Source organism: Astatotilapia calliptera, chromosome 23 (genome assembly GCF_900246225.1).
Source record: "Astatotilapia calliptera chromosome 23, fAstCal1.2, whole genome shotgun sequence".
Taxonomy (NCBI): Eukaryota; Metazoa; Chordata; class Actinopteri; order Cichliformes; family Cichlidae; genus Astatotilapia; species Astatotilapia calliptera.
Window position 1 is genome coordinate 5473892 of NC_039323.1, and position 24350 is coordinate 5498241.

The 24350-nt window shown below is 40.7% G+C and overlaps 1 protein-coding gene across 3 annotated transcripts in view; it reads left to right on the plus strand.

Annotated features, from left to right (window-relative positions):
* Positions 1–24350, plus strand: part of ncanb (neurocan b) — a 178823-nt gene that overhangs the window by 62215 nt on the left and 92258 nt on the right. For all 3 annotated transcript variants that reach the window (XM_026159413.1, XM_026159412.1, XM_026159414.1), the window contains exons 7-9: positions 856–1149; positions 2090–2959; positions 8959–10158. In XM_026159413.1, coding sequence (XP_026015198.1) covers positions 856–1149; positions 2090–2959; positions 8959–10158 — 2364 coding nt within the window. The remainder of the gene's footprint in view (positions 1–855; positions 1150–2089; positions 2960–8958; positions 10159–24350) is intronic.

Consider the following 24350-nt stretch of genomic DNA (forward strand, 5'->3'; position numbering starts at 1 on the left):
TTCTAATTTAATCTGCAATCTATAAAAATTAGCACATTTTCAGCACCTTTTAAATGCCTATTTAAGCATCTTCTATAATAGTTCTGACAAATAACACCTCATATATCCCCTTTCTGGCTCTTTCCCATTTTATTTTGCTTGGATCTTGACCTTTTTAACTGTTCAGAAAAACTGAAGTGACATTCTTCTTTCTTGACATAAATCTCCTAGATCCTCGTATCAAATGTGTTCTTCTGTTTTCTGCTCCTCATTCTTACTGTCCAACCCTCCAGCTTATATATTTTTCATCACCACACCCTGAGCTGCCAGCGATCATATAAATGCATTTGTGCTATGTTCTTCTTGAGCACTCTCTGTCTTGCCTGTTTTTGAATTTCTTCTTTATCAGCATCAACAGCACCATTCTTCAGCCTCTTTTTTCTTCTTTTCTTTTATTCGCTGTCTGTGTACTTAGATCTTCTTTTTTTAAATGTCTTTGATTTCAAACAATTTCCTTTAGTCAATACTTTGAATTACTGATTTCCTTTTATTATTGCAGGCAACAATAAATGCCTTCTGCTTCCTCACTTCTAGTCTACACCTCTTACTTTTTTTACAGTTCACAAAGGAGAAAGAGAAAATGTCTAGAACTGACTGCCGTTATAGCACCTTAAAAGAAAATACTAATACGGTTCAACCAAGAAGAGACAGACACAAACCCAAATTCATTTAACATCAGTTTGCAATACCAAATGATCCAAGAATCAACCAGCACTCAAAATCCTGCTACTGCCAACCAACAAAACAAAAATTTTCTCGAGGCTGAAGTGCTTTTGCTCTGTAATACAACTCAACGTTTCTTTTTACACCTTCCAGGTGAGGTTTTTCACTCCACAGTGCCAGAGAAGCTGAGCCTTGCCACCGCCTCCACTCACTGCCATTCCCTGGGAGCCCAGCTGGCTACTGTTGGGCAGCTCTTCCTCGCCTGGCAGGCTGGTCTTGACCAGTGTGATCCCGGCTGGCTCGCTGATGGCAGCGTTCGCTATCCCATCAACGTCCCGCGGAAGAACTGCGGCGGAGACGAGCCTGGGGTACGGACTGTCTACAACAACCCGAACCGGACTGGGTTTCCTGACACCGCAGCTCTGTTTGATGCCTACTGCTACCGAGGTACTAAGCCCTCTGCGATAATGAAGGTGATGCAGTTACATTGTGGTAATTGCCATGGTAACGAGCGTTGTATCTGGGGAATTGTTTCCCCTTCTGATTTTTAATTAACATGAGATGTTGGTGTCACACATGAAGGAGTTGTGAAGAGACTGCGACATTTGTTTCCCCTCAATGGATATCAGGGCTTGTATGTTGTGGGTTGCTGCGCTTGCAAGACAGAATGGAAATGTGGATCAAATAAGAGTGAGAGCATGACTAAAGCAAGTCTAGCTGGGGTCTGCAGTGACTGTGTCTGGCCTTGTCCTCTTATCTGCTGACACACGAATAAGTTGGGCTCATCTTCAAACCGAATGAACTATTTTGTTCACTGTTTGTAGCCAACTTCTTCCACCAACACACACAGAATAAGAACTGATATTATGAGAAGACTACAAATTAATATTTAGGTAGGAAAAAAGAAAGAATGACAATTTCATCTTTCACATTGTCAGCCCATGAAAATGTAACTGAAGTGAAACATCTGCATAACCCAGTAATTTTAAAGTAAACAAGAACAGCGTGAGAGCAGAGCAGCAGTGAATCTGTCAAAACAAACAGCTGACAGATGAACCTCTTCATAGCACCAACAATGCTGAACGCAGATTTACAAGAATAATGTCTTTCAGATAGCTAAAAGTAGATAAAAATGGTAATGGATTTTGTTTATTAACATAGATATGGTTCGTGTGAATAATATTGTGGATACAGTCACATTTATATATTTGCTGATTTCAAATGGTTGTAATTTTTTGTAGAAAAACAGATCTACTTGTGATATCTATAACACATGTGTGTCCTACTCTGGATTTAATCTTCTTAAAAATAAGGAATGTGAGGTTTTGGGCTGTGTTGTAAGGTAGAAGACAAAACAAGTCAATTGATGTTTGATTGTGTGTTTCAGCCCACCAGCCAGCAGGGGTGCAGGCTGCGGAGCCACAGCCTTTGTATCAGACACCTCACCTGGCAGCAGAGGCCATGTCCTTATTAACCGAAGCCCAGGATAGTGCCTCTATTCCTAAGACTTCCACCTGGACTGGCCTTGTTGACTTAGATGAAGTACGAGTCCCGTCCATTGCTGGAATCAACAACTCATCTGAGATCTCCGAAGAGCATGTGATCACCCACTTAAGGCCTGAGGAGGGTTGGGATGAAACTCAGGATGGACCTGGAATGCCAGAACCCAGCCAGAATGAGTCACACAGCTTAAATAACAGCAAGACTCTGGGCGTTTCTGACCTTGAAACCTTCGAGAAGCATGGAGGCTCTGCCCATGAGGAAGAAGATGGAAGCTACTTTGGATCTGAGACCCCAACATTATCCTCAATTTCTACTTCCACGCCCCAAGTTCAAACCAGTAATAGTATTCTGACTGACTTTGTTAACACTCTTATGAGGCCTTTTAGATACTGGACTCAGAGTGAGAAAGGCGATGATACAGAGAAAACACCCATGGTGCCAGACGAAAAGACAACAAATAACCAAACACAGGGGGAAGCGCCCAGCAGGAACCCAAGTTTTCCAAAACCCAGTGGGAAAAAGGGCAGCATAGATAATGCCATTATGGAGCACAGAAGTGGCACTTTTTCTTTCAGGAGTCCGGTGACTGAGCTGCAGAACTCAGAAGAAGGTCTTTCCAGTGAGGAGAAAGAGGTGATGCCATTGATTCAGTTAGTACCTGCAGTCCAAAGCACAGAGGCAAGTGGTACGAGCAGCCCTCCAGGAGAGAGAACAACGAGCCCCATCGCTGACCACACTCAATCTGCTGTTAAAGGTATGCGTTCAGCTTTTAATTTGTATGTATATTTCTATCTACAATTCAACTTTACCCTTTAAAACAAATAACTACACGTGAAATTGAAACAGAAATGAGCCTAAATTGAAGCTGTTTTGTTTCAAATGGAGGCGGGGTGCATTTGAATATCTCTGGTAAATATAGAATCTGTTTGTGTCATGCCTTTTAAATAGTCTCTGCCTCTCCATTCCACTCTATCTTCTTTCCCCTCGAGTATGCCATAATATATTCCTCCGCAGGGCAATTTGAAGTATCGCTGTAAATTTAATTAAACAGTAATTGCAAACAAACAAAGGGGGCACAGCACATACAGTAATGCAGGGTGTTGGAGTGTTCTGCCTTCATTCTCATATTTATTCAAAAAGCGCTTTGTTTACATTGCAGGCTGTAAGAGTAACAGCTATGCTTACTTTTTTAAACCTATTTGAATGTGATGAAATGTGTTTTTTTTTTGTCTTTTGTATTTTTGTTTAAAAGAGGACAACTTACAGCCTGTTTTTTTTAGGAAATGGAGCTATATTAGACTATATTAGTGGGAATACCTGTGGCTAATATTATAATATAGAATAATATAGAAACATTTCAAAATCCATCTTTCATAGTGATTAACAAGGATACAAAAAAAATCCAAACATACAAGTCCTAAAATCCTGAGATTTAAAGGAAGACATGAGAATCTGGAGTGCAAAGTCTGATATATAATACTGTGCTGAAGTCTTGAGCCCCTCATTTCTTTTTGCTTTGATTCCAAGGAGCCAGATTTTCTTGTGATTGTTTTAAAGTGGTGTTGGGCTATAGTTCTCTCAGCTGTCTGAAGGTCTTTCAAAGTTTGTCTTTGATCATTGGCCGCTCTTTCACACATTTTCCATCCAGTCCCTGTATGTGGCCATGTTGAATGGAATGCCTCTTTGCTTGTTAAGCCACCTAAGACTGACCTTCGAATCCTTCAAGCATAAAAAGGGGCACCTAACTCAAGGGACGAGCCAGCGTTGTGACAGACAGCTTAGCAAAGAAAAATTTTAAACTGTTTCTTTAGCTAGCCTTATAATAGCAGCCTGTTGTAAAAGCACGTCATTTGTTGCTATTTCTTCTGTTGAATTTACAGAAATGCCAAAAATAACACAGTTTGATCGGCATAAAATAGTGTTTGTGGTACAATAAAGTAATTTTCGAAGAGTTATTAGCCAAAAACAGGCATTTTTAGCATAGTTTGCTGTGTGTCCTTAAACGTTTTGAGGAAACAGGACAAACAGAGGACAAAAGAAGAAATAGCAGGTCTAAAAAAAACTATCTGCAGCAGAAGAGCAGTATCCAGCAAAGACCTGACAGAGGACTTGAGAGAAGCAGCTGGCCCTTCAGTTGATTCATCATCCATTCACTGAAGCCTTGTCGGAAATGGTCTCAATGGAAGTGTAGCTGTCAAGGAGCCATTCTCGGATAGACAACAGCAAGAAAAGCCTGACAACTGCCAAATTACACAAGAGCTGGGCTGAAAATCAATGGCAACAGGCCTGATGGAGTGATGGCTCTAAATGTGAAATTTCTGGTTGAAATCGTGATCAACAAGTGTGGAGCAATTCAGAAGAGAGGCACAACAGTGAGTGTCCACAGCCATCTGTAAGACATGGTGGAGGCTCTGTCATGGTTTGGGGCCACATTTTAGCGAGTGGTGTTGAAAATCTTGCCAAAACTGATGGAATTATGAATGCAAAGAAGTACCATCAGATTTTGATCCACCATACAATACCATCTTTAAAGTATTTGATTAGTAAATAAGTTAATTGATTAGGTCAGTGCATACAAGCATACCTGGATGGAAAAAGACAATGGAACACTATCAGTCATGGATTGGCCTCCCCAGAGCAACACTCCCGAAGCAACGTTGCCTCATCTTGACAAAGAAAAGAACAAAAAGGTAGCCAACATCCAAAGAAGAGCTTTGAGTGTCCTTCAGGAAGAATGGAGAACTATTCCTGAAGAATAGTAAAAGGAATTACAAGAAAACTGTCTAAGAGAGTTCAGGCTGTGTTAAAAAATAAATATGGTGTTACCAAATACTGACTTTAAAGCTCATCAAAATTGTACACATCAACTGTTTTGCCTTATATAGTGTATTCTACTATAATACTAAATTAGAGCACATCAGAAAGAGGTAAACAAGCAAGGCTAAAAAGAAAGTGTACTACAACCTTGGGTTGATGGAAGCAGGAAGCTTTTCTTTAATGGCTGCCACAAATAACACATCCATGGCGCCAGCTAAATAGGAAAGATCCAAAGTAAGACAAACATTCACACCAGCAGCCAAAAGAATGATTCAATAAAGGTGCAAGGCTTTTCTCACCTAGCGATTGCTGGCTTTATTAATATAAATACTCACTGCTGTGCTACCTGAAATCCCATAGCAACCCAATCCCAAGGTATTAATGAAAATCCATCCTTTAGTCCGCATGCATTATTCACAACCTTATCCAATTAACATGGAGGCTGGGCTGCAATGCCGTTCACTCTAACCACCATCCATGTCTCTGCCAATTAGGCCCCAGCTCTTTGAAGGTAGGCAGTAATGATCACTACAGTGTGGGTGAGCAACACACGAGGAGCGTGAGTATAGGAGGGAAGAAGCAAACAAAGGGAAAGATGGAGGAAGGACTGTGAGGTGTAGTTTTTTTTTTTCTTTAATGTTGCTGTGATGGAAAACTGCCCAGCTGATGTCTAGTAGAACCAATGAACTAAATTAGCTGTTGTTGTGCATCAAGGGCTCAACACTTGATAGCGATTAACATTGCTGTTTTGTCTCTTTGATTGAGGGGAGGAAAACATTTGTTAAGATGGGAATTTATATAATGATCACATTTATTTCAGATGCTTAAAAATTCTTTGCATCAAGAGCATTCAGTTAAATTATTTGCCAAGAAAATATGAGTATTTTGAACATTTTAATAAACTGAAACAGCATGTTAACAAATTATATTCAGGTCAAGAATCACAGCTGAGGAAATATTTGCCAGCTTCATACCAGTCTCAGAAGACAGTGAGGTCTTCACACTGACACTCAGTGTGGCTGCTCCTGACATGATTCACCTGGCCATGCAATAACTTTGCCTCAGTCTTTTTTTATTAGATGCCATATCTGTAGATGGAATGAGCTGGCATTAGTACCATCTTCTGTCTCGCGCGCCTTCTCTTTCTATCATTGTCAGTCTCCTCGCTCGCAATTTAATATCATGTCTGCCTGACCTGCAGGGATTCTTTCAGCCCGTTTACTCCACTAAAGTGGAGTCAACACAGCAGAACCACTCAGTGGAAGCACACAATTACTGTCTGAATGAGGTTCATTATAAGTTTATTTTGCAGCATTTTTGCTCTGAGTTCTGGCCATTTCCACCAAGCCCTCCACCAGCAGATTTACAGCAGCTGAGCTGAACTCTAACCATGCTCTAAATAGCGCCATGAAATCACCCAAACCTATGCCTAATTGTCTCATTTTATTTATTACATGGTTCATTACATAGATGATCAAACCAGATTAATGTGTTTAATTATTCTCACTTCCATCAGTGTGTGTAGTAAAAGTATGTAATTAGCTATTTGGATTATTAATAGGACAATTACACCAGGCTACATGGCTCTTATGGAAATGAACCTCAGGCTCGTAAACCTCACTTAGGCATACGGCAACAGCGAACCTTCTGAATAATTTACATACACTTTAATATTTTATGCATAGACATATTTGTGCATGTTGTCCATCTTGAGGTAATTTGTTGTGCTGTATTGCTATACTTTTCTGGCACGTTAACCGAACTGAGGGTAGCCAAACTGGGCTGAATGATTATAAAGGTGGGATCACTAACTAGACCTCTCAGTAATGTGACTGCACCACTCTCCTAAAAAAATCCCCACGAACATCATCCATGAGTTACACATGCAGACAGAATGAATTATTGATGGTGTAGACAGAGTCTGGTTTAAAGCTGTAAGCTGATAACATACAGTGGAACATTTCATCTAAATAAACAGATCGAGATGGAGCTTGTTGTGGAGCCAGTCATTTGCTTATCGTGCTGCAAGTGCATCTGCATTTTTCCACATGGCTTCTCTCACTACAGGCAACTGTATACCAGCAGGAACTTGTTTTAGGTAAAAGAATCCACAGGGAGTGGAGAAACAGGGACAGAGAAGTGTGAAATTACATTTGAATACATCCTCCCATCCTTTTGGTGTGAGTTTATTCGTGGGCATGTGTGCATATACTCCAGAAGAGGAGGTTCCCATTTTTGTCTACAAACTCCAGCAACTTTAATACCCACACTGATCAGCTCCAGTGGTGCAGAAAAATATCCAAAACATCCAGCTTACAGTAAATGGCAGTTAACTGCTTCTTTTAGTTTGCCAAAATTATCATTTGACTACAGCTTCAAGGAACACACAGAAGAAAAAATTGAACCTACATCTCAGGTACATTGCGTCCGTAGTAAACGTGTAAAAGCACAGTTAAGATTTTAAAGACATTTTAATACACTTTAAGTTGTTGCAGCAGTGCATAAAAATGTAGAAAATATAGTTTTATGGAAATAATAGAAAAAGATGGCATGGCTAAACTACAATTGTTCTCTGCAGGTGATTGTGTTACAAACCAAGACTAAGAAGAGTAAATTCTACTCGAGAATGCAGCTTTGAGGGAAATGGGCTCCATAGGCAATAAACACATCTGAGAGAACTCTAGATTGTTTACTTTGTTTGATCTTGGTTGATATAATTCATTCTGAAATAATGTGTTTAAATTATTAACAGCTTTAGTTTATTACATGATAAATATGATGAACAAAAACTGTACTTTCCAAGCTCAATTGGAAAGCGCAGTGTTGGATATTTCTGTGCTCCGGTCAAGCACGAGGAACATTTTGCTGTTCTTTTTTTTGCATCCTGATAGATAAGTGTGAATGAAATCAGTTTGAAGCCATAGCCACTCAGCCTGATTGGTCAAGTAACCAAGAATTATTCTTTGTTTATTTAACTTCTTATAAAAAAAACCCCAAAAAACAGGGATATTACTGATGGAGATTATGGAATTGTTGCTTGTGTAATCAGGAATCAAATGGTGAAGAAAGGCATAAAAGGAATGACTTCATGGCATTTCAATCTACATTGTTTCATGGTGAACTCCCTCTTCATTATTTACATGCATTTTCACACACTTGATTATTTTTACACATTTGGACCTGATTATTTGAGTGTTTCTCTCACCAAGACTTAGCTAAGACTGGCTGGCTGTGCAAGCCCTTTCTGACTTCTGTTTCCCTACTGGCAGGCTGACAGCCACTGTATCTAAAATCCTCCATTGGATAGATTCCAACTCCACTGTCTTGTGTTGCATCTAATGATGCTATTCTTTGCTTTTAAAGTTCACTGTTGGTCTCTAACCAAACGCTGTGCAGTGCAGAACAAGGACCACTGTTCTTAACTGCTCTCCAAGGGCACAAGGTTGCTCATGGCTCTGTGGTTTATTTGCCGTAAAGTAGAGCAACTTTTATTTGCAGAGTTGCATCGTTTATGTCGTGTTATTTATTCGTTCTTGATCAGTGAGTGGGTGAGTGGTTGCACAAACCAGTGAACCTACCTCATTCTTCAATATCCACCCTTTCCATTACCGCAAATTGAATCCAATTCCAGTTCGGTTGGGAAAAAAGCAGAATTCTATTATTTCATAACTGCGTACAATGTGTGTGCAGGAATAAAGGAAATATGCAAATACTATGAATGAAATCAGATACAGTTAACACACAGCATTTCCAGCTCAGAGCACTGGCCACAGCAAATCTGTGTTCTTGCTGTTATCATTCATTTTTTAACTATGTTCCCTGAACAGTCTCCATGGGGTTGATGTAGTCTGTGCTTGAGTTTTAAATTGCTAATTCTAGATAACGTCCCCTGATGCTTTGCTTAATTAGTCTGTTCTGTCTCTGTATTTTCTATAGAAATCCCTGAATCGGATCCCACTGAGAGCTCACCATCCAGTGAACATGTCAACTTCTCCAGTCTTCAGGGTCTCAGGCGACACCCTACCTTTGTTCCTGCTCCCAGCTCCCAGTTTCAGTGGGCCATCAAATCAATGCGCATTCCCAAACTAGGCCTTCCTAAAAATGTGGGCTATGTGGGTAAAAAACCCACCTGGGAGCCAATGGAAGCTAAAGCAGGACCCATTGAGATGATGACCCTGCCTACCTTCCTTCGACAGGACTACACAGATAATTATTCAGGTGAAGGCAAAGAGCAGGATACAGAGAATGTCAATACTCCAACTGCCAGAAGCGCATCAGGAGAGGAGAAAGTGATAGAGGGTAGTGGAGAAGGGAGCAACGTGGCGGATGGATTTGGAGTGAAAGACAACAATTTGGACAGCAGTGGCATCAAAGTGATTACTGAGTCGAAATCTTCACTCAGCCACAGTGATTTTGCCACTGTGACTGAGCGCACAACTCTGTCCCACTGGCAGCTGGTGGAACAGCCCACCACCCCACCTCAGGTCTCCCAGGAAACAGAGTCAGCAGAGGAGGCTAGGGGCGAGATCTTCTACATTCACAGGCCTACTGACAAGCTCTCATCTACCTCCTCACACAGCGGGGAAGTTAGTTCAAACTCCGGATTCACCCCAGTTTATAGAAAAGACAGTAAAGATACAAGCACTGATGAGGTGATGATTACTGCACATGAGGCTTTGATAGAGATGCTGACAACTTCTGAAATGACGACGGCAGAGCTTCTGGGCAGAGATGCACAGACAGTGGATCCTGCTACCACAGCAGCCACTATAGAAAATAGATCTTATACAGAGGAGCCATCTATTTCCATTTCATGGGCTCAGGAAGACAAGGAGAAAGCTACAAGTTTCCCCAACATGCAGGGCCTCTCATCGACTCCCTCACCCGAAGGAGCATCCACAACCACTTCTGGAGTCATTCACTTGACTACTGCCGTATCAGACATCAAGGTTGCTGCTACAGAAATGGAATCCAGATCTGCCGTTTCTGAGTCTTTTGTTGTGGGAAGCCATTGGACGCCATTCAAGGGCTTAAAGTCAGAGGAACATAAAACCCCGCCAACAACAGAAGATACTGGTACAAAGAATCCTTTTGGCATTCTTGTACCCAGCTGGGAATTTGGGCTCATCCCATCAGGTAGGTTAGCTTCATGTTGTTCCCAGTGAATTAACTGTCATTATTGTCTTCATCATTGTGATTGTCTAATCAGCAGAGATTTATTTAATTATGTATGCAGATTAGTTGGAGACAAAAGCATCAGTACCCTCCACCTTAAAACTAACTCAGATATAAAACATATGCTCCCAACTTGGTCTGTCTGTCACTTGTTGTTTCATTCTACATCCTGTTTCTGTCTCCTGCTTTGACATATATCATGCATTCTTAATCCAGCCTCGTTTGCCCTTTGTGCCTTCACATTTACTTTCATTCCTTGTCCCACCCTCCCACACTGGTATGGAGACAACTTTAGACAGAGAAGTAGTGCAGTGAAGTGAGACCAGCTAGGTCTTAGTGAAGTAATTAGCGGGTCACAGTGAGTGCAATTAGGTGAGCTGGGAAGAGGCAGAGATCCTAGTCCCCAACAAATCAATGTAGACACAAACTACAAGATGGAACTCGTAATAGACTGTGGTCTCTTCTTCTGTCTCATTTTCTTTTGTGTTCATGTTTATTTGACTCAGTCTTCCATTTTTGGCTCAACTATGTTTTCTTATACACTCACAATAATTGCAATGTCTGTGCTCTTTGTCTCACGACAATCACATCGATTTCTTTTGATACTTAATGCACCTGCTACTTGTGGCAGAAAACCTCAAAGTAAATGAACACGGAAAATGCTGCATGCTGTATAAGTCTACTCAGGTCTCTGAAAATTGTCTGGTTTTAACAACCAAAATGTGTTTGCTCAATGTTTAATGAATCTATGTGGAAGGATTGCAATATTTATTGCTCCTTAACTAATGCCTTATATTCATCCTCAGATCTGTGCTTCTAGGTTTTGAAAATGCATTTTTAACATCATGATTTGGATTATGAGTCATCCTGCTCAGTAAAGTGCATTTCTAAAAGTTTTATGTCATCACATGGAGTTGGTGCTGTTGGGAATCACATTGCACGTGGCCCACATACTGTACAGTTTTTTATATAGATAGATAGATAGATAGTGTAAATCAATCTATCTATCTATCTATCTAACAGTCAAAAGTTTGGACGCACCTTCTTATTTAATGGTTATTCTTTATATAGGCCAAGGGTTTGCAGCACTGTCAATAAAACAAAGGGTGGCTACTTTGAGGAATCTAAAATATACGCCAATTCCATATCTTGTTTTAAAATATTTGATGTTTTCAGTATGAAGACATTGAGAAGGTGTGTCCAAACTTTTGACTGGTATATGCATTTAAAAATTATTATATATATTAAAATAAAAAGTCTGAATATATCGAATGAAGACATCCCCACAGGAGAAATCAGATTTGGTCGAGTGATGTTTTCTAGTTTACAGGGAGCTGTAAAGCAGGAGATGAGCTTTCATCCGTTTAATAACAACAGGAGTAGGAGATAGATTTTGATTTCAGTCGAATGCACCCCAGCAAACCAATAACGTAGGCTCAACTCTGTCTTGTTTGCTTCAGGTGCATGCATTCAATATATTTCACATTTTATGAATGCTTTCCATGGAGCATGACCATGACCCATTATGCAATCATTTAATTTAGTGAACGTGTAAATCCTGCCAAATTATTTTATTCAGAGAAGGAAAAAACTGTTTATATAAGTGCAGCTCAAGGGCATTTAAAAAAAAATGTAAACACTATATTCTCTGTGTTCAACTGTTTATTACATCAGAAAAAGAAAAGAAAACAGTCAGTAGTAGAGGACATTTTGTCTTTATCATGGTGATATTTGAATGGACTGAGTGGCCCTGCTCTTGTTGAGTGATTAGAAGCATGAGACCACTTCCTCTGTGTGACCTTTTATAGTTGTCAGTTTTTAGTACAGAGGAAATTACAGCAATGGTTGTCTGCCCATTACTTCAGAGAGATAGAGACAGAGAGAAGGGAAAGGGCAGGAGGATGGACAGCCCTGGGAAGTAAGAATAGGGGGCGGGAGGGTTGAGGCAGTGCTTGAGAGAGGTGAGCATGTCCTCCACAATGCTGTGGGTAGGAGAACATAAAGCTCTTTAATCAATGATCAGAGACTACACTAACCATAGTCCTGTGGGCATCCAGAGAGCACATTGTTCCTCCCCATGTTTTCTTTTTCCTCTCCTCCTTTTTCTTTTTTAAATTTATTTTTTTACATGTCTGTGCTTCCTTCCGATCTTCATTCATCGCTGTCTGATCAGGCTCAGCCCCTCTGTGTCCTGTTTGGCTATATATCTCTGTGCTAAGACAATGGTATATAACGAAACACCCAGCTTTTCCAATCCCTTGTTGCTTTGCCCTCCAGCTAAACCCACACAGATGGGTGGACACACACACTCAAACACAAACACATACATAAGGGGGAAAAAGATATGTGAAGAAGCACCAGCATGCACAGCTCACTCTGAAGTAAACCTCTCTAATCCATCCCACATGTCACACCATCATATACAAACACACACACAGGATATGTGCTAATCCCTCTCTGTGAACACTGTGAAAAGTAGAGACATTTATTTTCTTTTTAAAATTTATTTTATCTTAATTTCCATATTGTATAATCCTTTTTTTTTTTTTTTTTCTTTTCTAAATGTAATCCTAAAGACGGCATTTGTTGAAGTTTGCAACTACGAAAAGTTACAAAAATTGATTTCCAATCCAACGTGTCTCAACAAGCATGGAAATTTACCAAATGCTTCGGAGCACTGGCATCCGGCCCTTTAGGGTGATGAAGCGAGGCAGGTGCATACAGTAATATTGGCTGTCTATCCAACCTTTAAATTACCAATGCTGGTCTGATACTCTGGCAAACAGGGAGCAGGATGCCTCTGACTTATAGCCATTTTGACTGAAGCCTTGTCCCAGGCTCTAGATGGATCAGACCTCTGGCAACATCAATAACACGGCAGCCAGCCCTCTACCAAATTAGAGTGTTAAATTTGGAGGAGAAAAGCCAGTAGGTTGAAGTGTGTGCATGTGTGCGTGCGTGTGTATGTGTTTATGGGAGGAGACGGAGATAAATGGAGACAGGGACAGACTGGGGTGGCATATTATGAGTGTGGGTCTGTGGATAGATGTTCAGTTTGTCTGCTGGCTGTTGGAGTCCTTGGATAGGCTGTCTGGAGCAGCAAGAGGGCACATTCTCAATGCTGCATATAGAAGTGTATTGATTTTTCTGCCTCTCGCTCCCTGTGTCTTCCATCTTTTTTTTTTCTTGACTATCCTTCTTTCCCTCTGCCCTACTAGCTTTTCTCATCTCCCTCCTTACCCATCTCCCTGACTTTATGTCTTTTATTACTCTGCTGGTCATTGTTATGACTCTCCCTGGCATAATGTTTTGATAGCCTCTTGAACTCCAACATGATACAACACAAGGCAGTCAATTGCTGTCTAACTGTATCTGTCCCCTGTAGGATCCTCTGCCTCAGCAAAATCACTTGCGTTTAAAAAAGAAGTCACCTCACTTTAAATCCATTCATTGCCTAATCAGTCATCCTCCCCTCTACTTTCCATCTCCAAGTTTCTCTTCTTTCTTTTCATGGTGTAATTCCACCATTTTTCCATATCAAACACTCCTGCCGAATCGAATCCAGCGCCACTGGCTGCTGCTTATTAAATGAATGGGCTTTGTTAAAGAGGAGCCTTAAGGGACTTTTGGTTCTATCGTGGTGTGGGATGAAATGGTGTTACATACCGCTCTGTGCTGACTGAGCATAGGCCCTTTGTATCCCGTTAACCAGGGAAATAACAGCACTACCAAAGTGTTGAAAATGAGCTCAGATCAACTATGCTGAGCCTTTTGTGTACATCATTAACTGTTAATGATATTAATGCAGACCAGTCTTAAATCCACTGAAATCTCCAGTCTTAAATCTCCATTAAATCCTACTGTCAGTTTCTCTGTAAACAGATGTATAACTTTGAGGATATCTCAGTGATTAGTCTCAGGTGAAGTCTACTAAGGAGAGGATGTCATTCTTTGAGGAAATAATCATGCTGGGACCCAAATACAGAAACCACGGAGGCAAAATGGAAATTTACAAAAAATTCACTCCTTTATTTTCAGCACACAAGTATGACTGAACAAAATTTCATTCAATACAAGTGTATTTTTCAAAAACAAACACTAAAAGTCCTAATCAAAACAACCAAATGTAGTAGATTATCTTGAGATCACAAATGAATTATATGCAGAAACAGAAGGGCTTTGTGACAGCAACCTGACGAATATGGAGGGAGAAAATGCATACTAAATAAATACACCAGGGAGAAGGGTAAGAAGGTGCAGGTGAATTCAATTAAGACAATAATGAGGATGGGAGACGGAAAAAAAGAAGACAGTAAGATGCAGAAATTAGCATGAAGAACTAACCTACAAAATGATTACTGATTACTACAGCTATAAAAAAAAGTCAGTAATTTGCCCCTCAGGGATAGGAGAGCAGAGACAAACAGAAACAAACAAATCCATTGTTTTACTGACAAACTAGTCTTTTCTTCATTCTTGCTACAGTTACTTGTTATGTTGTCAGTTTGTATTCCCTCAATGGTCAGACACAGTGTTACCACCCTAAGATTAGCCTTTAGGTCCGTATCCTCAGGTAAACAAGATGGTCTCAATTTCCAGTCAACTGAAAGATCTCTTACAAGTGTGAATCGATAACCCCTGTTTTACCCCCAAATCACAGTTTACAAGAGAATGTTGGACAGCAGGACAATAAGTACAGCTGGTATCAAAACCTTCTTTCATTTGTTCTTACAGAACAGAGCAAAACTACATCAATACTATCACGCTGTTAGTCATGGCATTAACTCCAGCAAACTATAGACTGGATGGACATGATGGATGTAGCCCTTTTTTAAACTCTATATTGCTCAGCCAGCTATACGTGCAACTTAGGTGCAGTTTGTTTGTTTTTTTAATTAGGGCCCGAGCACCGAGAGTGCGAAGGCCCTATTGTATCTGCTCCGTTTCTTATTATTATTATTATTATTAGGGCCCGAGCACTGACAGTGCGAAGGCCCTATTGTAATTGCTCTGTTTATTATTATTATTATTATTATTATTATTATTATTATTATTTCGGCAAATGAATTGGCCGTTTGAGGGCCTAAACATGCTCGAAAACTCATGAAATTTTGCACACGCGTCAGGTCTGGTGAAAATTTACGTATTTTAATGTTCTCAGACATGGCCAGGGAAAATTAGCTCAGTAGCGCCACCTAGAAAAATGAAAAACGCGAGCCCCCGGTATGGGTATGACCTACAAGTTTGAAAGTTGGTACACCTATATAACGTTCAGAGTCGAACAAAAAAGTCTATTATGGCAATGTCCTAAACCCAACAGGAAGTCAGCCATTTTGGATTGAAGGTGACATTTTGGGTCTGATTTTACCGTTTCCATGCCTTGTACTTTAACGAACTCCTCCTTGGGATTTGGTCCTATAAACTTCAAATTTGGACAGTGTCAACTACACCCTTGTGCCATGTTAAATTGCGGAGCTTTTGAGTTTTCACAATAGTATGAGGCCGTGGCGCCATGGCGAATTTTGATGACTCGCCATGAAAATCTTATTGCCTCTCATTCTGTCATACATGTTCCGATCTGGACCAAAGAGCACACATATGATAAGGCTCCACCCCTGAACATATTTCAACTGCCATATTTGACATCAAGGACAGCGCCACCTAGTGGGAACAGGAAATGTCATGTTTTACACTTTGGGGTACAGTATAGTGATGGGTGACATCTGCAGCCTCAAATTTCTCCAGGAAAGCCTTAAGGAGTTGGTCTTGGGTTACAGTGAAAACTGTGACTTTTCGCAAAAGGGTGTGACCCCAGCAGCATGGCGAACTTTGATGTCACGCCATGAAGAAACAAATTAGTATAACTCAATGAAATCCAGTCTGATCAGTACCAGACTTTACAGGCATGATGTCAGACCCGCCCTGAACAGATTGATGTGCCCATTGTCGGAAATACGGACAGCGCCACCTAGTGGCAACAGGAAATGTCATGGCTTTAATTTTGTTGTACTGATTTTCACAGGTTCATCGTGGCCACCTCAAAAGCGGTGAATATCACCATCAGTCCCTCGTGATGCTTCAGTGCAAAAATTGTGACTTTAAACTGAACGGCGCACCCTGGTGGCAACGCTGTTCAACATGAAAGATGAAGTGGCTTTTGAGGGGCTTGCAAGTTTATAGAGGCTTGAAATTTGGCCCACACCTCCAAATGGATGAAGGCTTTGTTGTCATGTGATCATTTTCATTGAATAGCGCGAAATTGCTCCACAGCGCCCCCTACAAAATTTCAAAACAACAGCCCCTGCTCTGTGTTTCATCTATGAGTCTGAAACCTGGTAAGCTTATGGAAAATATCAAGATGTACAAAAAAGTCTCTTGGAGCAATATCCCAAATCCAACAGGAAGTCAGCCATTTTAAAATTAATGTGCAATTTTGGCGACATTTTCTCCTCTTTTCAGGCTTCATACTTTGACGAACTCCTCCAAGGGATTTCATCATATTGAACCATTCTCCAGTGTGTGGAATCTAAAGACCTTTGTGATGTTAAATTGCGAAGCTTTTTACGTTCAAGGAAACGGGGTGGTCATGGCGGCACGTGGAGTTTCAATCACTGGCCAAAAAGCAGTAATCTGCTGTCACTCAAAGACACAAAGTCCAATCTCTCCCAAAGGTCGCAGGCGTGATGAGACTCGAGCTCGGAAATGTTTGTTATGATATTTGTCAATAATGGTTAGAGCGCCACCTAGAGGCATGACTATAATCCTGGTTGAATAAGATGAAATGTTAGCTGGTGATTAAAAGCATGAAATCCATCAATGTGACATCACATCGGACGTGCCGGTTTGAGGTGTTGGCAGTGGCTCGACGTGCCGGGGGTGCGAGGGCCCTCATAACGCTGCTTGCAGCTTTAATTATTATTATTATTATTATTATTATTATTCAGGCGAAACAAGGGCCTTTTTGAGGGCCTAAACATGCTCAAAAACTCATGAAATTTTGCACACATGCCAGGTCTGGTGAAAAATTTTGTATTTTAATGGTTTTACATATGAGCACTGGGAAATGGCTCTACAGCGCCACCTATGCCTTGTTAAATGCAGCCCTACGACCACATCGTTTGAGCTACATGTATGAAATTTGGCACACATGTGTATCATGCCAAGACGAACAAAAAAGTCAGTGGGCCCATTGACGCAAACCCAACAGGAAGTCCGCCATTTGGAAGTGAAGCTGACATTTTGGCTCTAATTTTGCCATTTCCATGCCTCGAACTTTAACGAACTCCTCCTTGGGATTTGGTCGTATAAGCTTCATATTTGGTCAGTGCCAACTACACCCTTGTGCCATGTTAAATTGCGGAGCTTTTGAGTTTTCACAATACTATGAGGCCGTGGCGCCATGGCGAATTTCGATGACTCGCCATGAAAATCTTATTGCCTCTCATTTTGTCATACAATTTCTGACCTTGACCAAAGTGAACACATATGATAAGGCTCCAGCCCTGAACATATTTCAACTGCCATATTTGACATCAAGGACAGCGCCACCTAGTGGGAACAGGAAATGTCATGTTTTACACTTTGGGGTACAGTATAGTGATGGGTGACATCTGCAGCCTCAAATTTCTCCAGGAAAGCCTTAAGGAGTTGGTCTTGGGTTACAGTGAAAACTGTGAGTTTTCGCGAAAGGGTGTGACCCCAGCAGCATGGCGAACTTTGATGTCACGCCATGAAGAAACAAATTAGTATAACTCAATGAAATCCAGTCTGATCAGTACCAGACTTTACAGGCATGATGTCAGACCCGCCCTGAACAGATTGATGTGCCCATTGTCAGGAATATGAAGAGCGCCACCTAGTGGGAACAGGAAATGTCATGTCTTACACTTTGTTGTACTGATTTTCACAGGTTCATTGTGGCCACCTCAAAAGCGGTGAATATCACCATCAGTCCTTCATGATGCTTCAGTGCAAAAATTGTGACTTTAAACTGAACGGCGCACCCTGGTGGCAACGCTGTTCACCATGAAAAATGAAGTGGCTTTTGAGGGGCTTGGAAAGTTTAAAAAGTCTTGAAATTTGGCGCACACCTCCAATGTGCATAAGGCTTTGTTGTTATGTGATCATTTTCATTGAATAGCGCAAAATGGCTCCACAGCGCCCCCTACAAAATTTCAAAACATCAGCCCCAGCTCTGTGTTTTATGTATGAGTCTTAAACCTGGTAAGCTTATAGGAGATATCAAGATGTACAAAAAAGTCTCTTGGAGCAATATCCCAAATCCAACAGGAAGTCAGCCATTTTAAAATTAATGTGTAATTTTGATGACATTTTCCCCCCTTTTCAGGCCTCATACTTTGACGAACTCCTCCAAGGGATTTCATCAGATTGGACCGATCTGCAGTTTGTGGAATCTAAAGACCTTTGTGATGTTAAATTGCGAAGCTTTTTACGTCCAGGGAAACGGGGTGGTTATGGCGGCACTTAGAGTTTGAATCACTCGCCAAAAAGCAGTAATCTGCTGTCACTCAAAAACACAATGTCCAATCTCTCCCAAACGTCTCAGGTGTGATGAGACTCGAGCTTGGAAGTGTTTGTTATGCCATTTGTACATAATGGTTAGAGCGCCACCTAGTGGAACGACTAACTAATCATGAATGAATGAGTTGAAATGTTAGCTGGTGGTTAAATGCATGAATTCCATCAATGTGACATCAGATCGGACGTGCTGGTTTTAGGTGTTGGGCGTGGCTCGACGCGCCGGGGGTGCGAGGGCCCTCATAACGCTGCTTGCAGCTTTAATTATGGTTGGATCTGCCCCTTAATGCATCTCCTCATACTGTGTTTCATTCTTAATCATAGTAAGAATGAAACATTCCATTATGCAAGAACATAATTCATTAATTTGAACTTGGAAGAGTTTTCATTTTTGTTGTTTTGTTCCTTTGAAAATTGATAATATGAAATATACCATAAAGTACATGAGGAATAACATAAACCGAGTACATAAGAAGAAGAGTAAAGATTAAAGAGAGCAATAAAACAAAAGCAGCCTTGATGAAGTACAGAGAGCTCAGTCAAACATGATTAACCTTTCCCAAGTCAAGCTGAGCTTTACTTGCTGAGCAACGTCCAAGAAGTGGGTAAGCACAAGGGCCAAACGCTGTGCCTGGCAAGGTCATCATCTAACATCAACAGCAGTGATATAAAAAACAAATTCTTGCTCCTTTGCAAAGCACTGTTGGTTTTCAATGAATAAACTCAAACCCATCCTGAGTAAATTTCACCAGGGAATTTTTATTTTCATGCTTTTTATGCAATTTTTTATTTTACATCAGCCAAAACGCTCCAGCGAAAAAAAATATCTGTTATCAGTGTTCACTGTCTTCTGGAAATGGAGAGCATTCTTTAAACATGTAAAAGTCAATGACATGCCACTTAAGTTGGTAAAGCTAATACTCTGTGAAAATTTTTGGTTTATTATTCTGCAGCAAGCTTGGAAAAGCATAGAAAAGTCTTGAACAGGCGTTTTTATGGCATCATAAAAATGCTTTATTATGTTTGCTGCCACAACAAAACCTGGTGATTATTCAGCCTAGGAGCCCCATCACAGGCAGCTGTATTTTATTTTTTAGATTGTGTGACCCAGAGCTCCCATTATGGCAGATGAATGACTGCATCTCTTGACTGTTCCTGGTAGCAAATCCGCAACAGAATTGATAAACAAGTTTTGTTGTTGTTTTTATGAATATTTTCTCATCTCAAAGCCCTCTAAAGATCAGTTGGGAGGCAGACAAAAGTGTGGCGTTAACTCTAGTAATGCAGTAACAATCAATACTAAACTTCAGTTTTTTGTGTCCCTGGGCACAACATATGTCTTCTAATCATGCATTTGTCTTTTTATTACTCAGCTTTATACTCGCATATGCGCAAAGCCCCTTTGTGTGACCATTTGTGGTCTTTTCTCCCATTCAGCTCTCAGTAACTTTGCATTTTTGTATTGCAAGTTTACGATAATTGATCCTAGTCCCATACCAGCCAAAATATGGCAAACATTTGCTCCTGTTGCCTTTATGAATGAGTCACATTCAAACCAGCTGACTCAATGAGGAGTAAAACAACTAAAAGTAAAATCTCACAGCAGATACAGCCATCAGCTGCTTGGTGGAGCATTCAGGCAACCTCATCTCTGCCTGTTTTATGGTACTCATTTTCATTTTGAAGCTGCTCAAAAGAAGATGAATGAAGACCCCTCCTGGGTTGTATGTCACCCTATTTAGAAAAAAAAAAAACAAGAACAAAAACCAAAGAGCATTTCACTCAGGGATTTTTTTTTCTTACCCAATGAAAAACTGAGTGTTTGTTGTCAGGCACAGACTTTGGGATCCTGCTGGTTTGTAGAGTTTCAGTGAAGCAAAGAACAACATCACCTCTGTGTGCCACCAATTGTGAGGTGATAGGGGCGATGGATGGAGACAGAGAGCTGGACGTGGTGCTGTCAGACAGAATAAAATCCTTTATGTAGAGTCATTGTGTGACTGTGCAGAGTAGAAAACACTCACCTGGTTGCATGATATAGGTTACAGTGGAGCATTCAAGTGCCATCAGATTAGATGTCAGGAATCAGCTTCCTTCTGCTGAAAGAGACAGGTAACAGTTCTATCCTCTCCGTGGTCAGAGAAATGAGACAAAATATCAGCTACTTTTATTACAACCAAATGCGGAGCATGTAGGCATTAATTTTATGGTAACAGGTCACTAGGCAGAGCATAAAAACAATGGCTGCCAAACATGATTTGAATACCAGCATCCTTGCGTGTTCCTCTCACGTTTCCGCACTCCATTTGCAGTCAGACACACGCGTGCACACCTGTCAGGATCTCAGCAAGTCACACATGCATGCACTTGCCGTCAAAAATGGAGCTGCCTGCCATCAAGGTTAACAGCGAAATGTATGATTTCGAATTGAGGTATTTTCTAGCTACAGACGAGTGGCAGCAGAGGGGATGAGTGCACTCAGCTGGGGGTTTTGAGTTGCCAAATTGCCTGACTGACTTTGCTCCTTCTCTCTGGTGCTAAAGGCAGAGCAGTGGCAGCGGTGTTTGGCTCCCAGCATCAGTCACAACGCATCATGTAGCAGCCAGCCCACAGCGGGTGCAAGGGCTGAGCGGTCTCTTCATGTAGGGCATGTCAGACACACCCACGGATCTGTCCCAGCGAGAAGGATTCAGAGACGAGGAAAAATTACAAGTCACAAGAGGGGGAAGGTCTCTAAATGGGTAGAGGATATGAAGGTGTAAATTATACAATTTTCTGAGTTTCTGCTGGCAAGCAGCACTCTGGGGTCATCTAAAGTAGTTCTTCTTTGTTGAGTTTTAAATATTTCTACAGGCAAACCCTCCTGCCCACAGCTTGCTTGTAGTAATAGTGCTGCAATGCTGTCAGAACAACTTCCTCGTGGTAACCACAGTGGGATAGAGACATACACACAGGGGAAGATGAGATTCCCTAACCACACACGTGTGTGTGTGTGTGTGTGTGTGTGTGTGTGTGTGTGTGTGTGTGTGTGTGTGTGTGTGTGTGTGTGTGTGTGTGTGTGTGTGTGTGTGTGTGTGTGTGTGCGTTCCCTTCTATTACCAATTTTCTGACCTAAATCCATTTAGATAGTTGCATTGTGGAGACCTGACTAGATTTCAGGGACAAAAAACAAGTCCCTAAAGTTTAACTCATTCAATATAAGGTTAGGCAAGAAGTAGTTATCCTTAGGGTTTAGAACCCTGAAACGAATAAAAGTGTAATGTCCTCTAAAGGAATAGAAATAGAACTGCTCGTGTCGCCTTTCCTTTTCATTTAAAGCAAAAAAAAAAATGTCGTGTGTCCAAAGTCAGTGAGGGTGTTTCCAAGCATGCTTGGCATATTTGTAGATTTTTGCAGAAAAGATTTGGAAAAAGTAGAATAGAAACTGAAGTATTTTGGAGTTTAATCATTGCCTTCTCAGCCAGTCTCAGCATTAGCCTCATCTCTTTTAAGCATATGTGTCAATCGCAGTGAGGAAATGGCTCATCATTTTCAAGTGTGGAAATAAGCTTCACCAAGCAAGAAAGTATTTTTGTTTTTGATTCAGTTTAACTAGACACAAATGTACACCATCGCACTGTGTTTCCAAGGGAGGTTATTCCTTTTAAAATTTCATTTAAAATTCTAGTGTGTCTCAGTGATGTGCACCTAGTGCTTAGTTCCATGATTTCTAACAATCACAGTTAGAAATGCAGTGTCTTTTAGGTGTGAAATGTTTCTGATCTATACACCCACCAAGAGTTATATCCAACACAGTCCAACACAGGTACAAAAATTAAATATGAATGACTTCAAAGAAACCCTCTCAGAGCAGCACCAGCTTCTTATTGAGAACAGTCTGTGCTTGGGTGAGGTTGGACAGGTAGGTCACCATTAACAGGTCATTGATGTTGGAATTGAGCATGTTCTCAAAGTCCTCAGGTGAGATAGTGGGTACTTTGTTTACCAGATCCATCAGGAAACGGCCCACGCTGTTGTCTGCTGTCACCTTGCCAGACAGCACATCCTCAATGTATGCCAGCACTGTGGTCAACATGTACAAACAGCATTAGATGACATATAACAGAAATATAAATGATAATTGGTTTTACAGCTTATTTGAAACAATGTTTAACAAATCATCAAAAGCATTTTTTCTTGCTAAAACCTCCTTATTATTCTGAAAATGCCGAAACTCACAAAATTCAACCATTTTCCAACCTCTTGCTTCTGATTTGCATGGAACTCCTTTGTAAATCTTTTGCACCACATGTGCTACAAGGGCATAAAAATATCAGAGGAGGACTGTGGATTTCAAGGTCAAAGCATACCATCATGTTCCTTGCACTTCATGTGGCACATTTTGCAGTGCAGCTTACTGAATACTGAAAATATGAAACAGCGTACTGCCCTCGTTGCACACTTAATTTGACAGCATATTTTTCATTCACCGTGCATCTTGATGGAATTGTGCAATCACTTCATGTGTAACGCTGCAAATTCTTTAAGTCAAAATATAAATAATTCATAATCATTGGCAGTGTTTAAGCCCCTTTTTAGTTCTGTGGGTATATAAAATGTTATTAGACAGTTAAAAATGGGAGGATGTGGTTGATTCAATATTCTATTTCACAAAGCTCTGAAAATGAAAGCAAAGACAAATTGAAGAGAAGGGGGAAGAAACCCAAAGTGGATCGAATGTGTTTGTGATGATAAGCCAGGATGGATTATTTTGCTGCCACTCTGACAGTCCAGATAATGCAATTTATTTAGCACGATCGGAGACGCTACAAGTGCTGCTCTTGTAACAATGGACCCTCAATTTGTTCGTCAGTCTCGCTTTACAGGGCTGTGGAATTGGGTTGTGTTGAATCCCTGGTATGTTACTCCTCCCCGGTCCTATCCAGGCTGATTCAGTGTGACGCTCGGCCCACAAGGTGCTCACTAAGAGTGCATCGGCTGCTTTCTGCTGTCTCGGGCTGCTGGTGCTGTAGCTAATCGCAAGTGTCATGCTTTTTCATATTTTGTGTTGTTGTGTGTGCGCGCTTGTGTGTGTGTATGTGTTTGCTTGGAGAAAAAAAAATTAAATATAGTTAAAAAGAGATGAAGTTGAAAGTGGAAAGTTTTATTTAAATTTGCAATGGACCAAAAGCCAGATTGGGCTAAAGTAGATTTCTAAACTTTCATCAGCTTCAGCTTTTTGTATATATATTTTTTTCTTGTATTGTGAAAGTGCAAGTTTGTTTGAATTAATTGTTTTTTCTGTAACGCATCTGAGTCTGTTTGCTTCTCTTTTTGTTTTGGGTTTGTTTTTGTGTTATATTTTGAAAAAAAAATTGCAATGGACTCTCGGGTTGTCTTGCTATTTACACAAAGAAAAATTGATAAATAACTCTAAATATGCTTTATATCTTAGATTCCTGAGAGTAGCCACCCTTTGCTGGTTTATTGACAGCGCTGCAAACCCTTGGCCTTTTCTCAATGAGCTTCATGATGTAATCACCTGAAATAGTTTCCACTACACAGGTGGGCCCTGTCAGGGTTCATTTGTGGAATTTCTTGAACTCTTAATGGTGTGGGGACCATCAGTTGTGTTG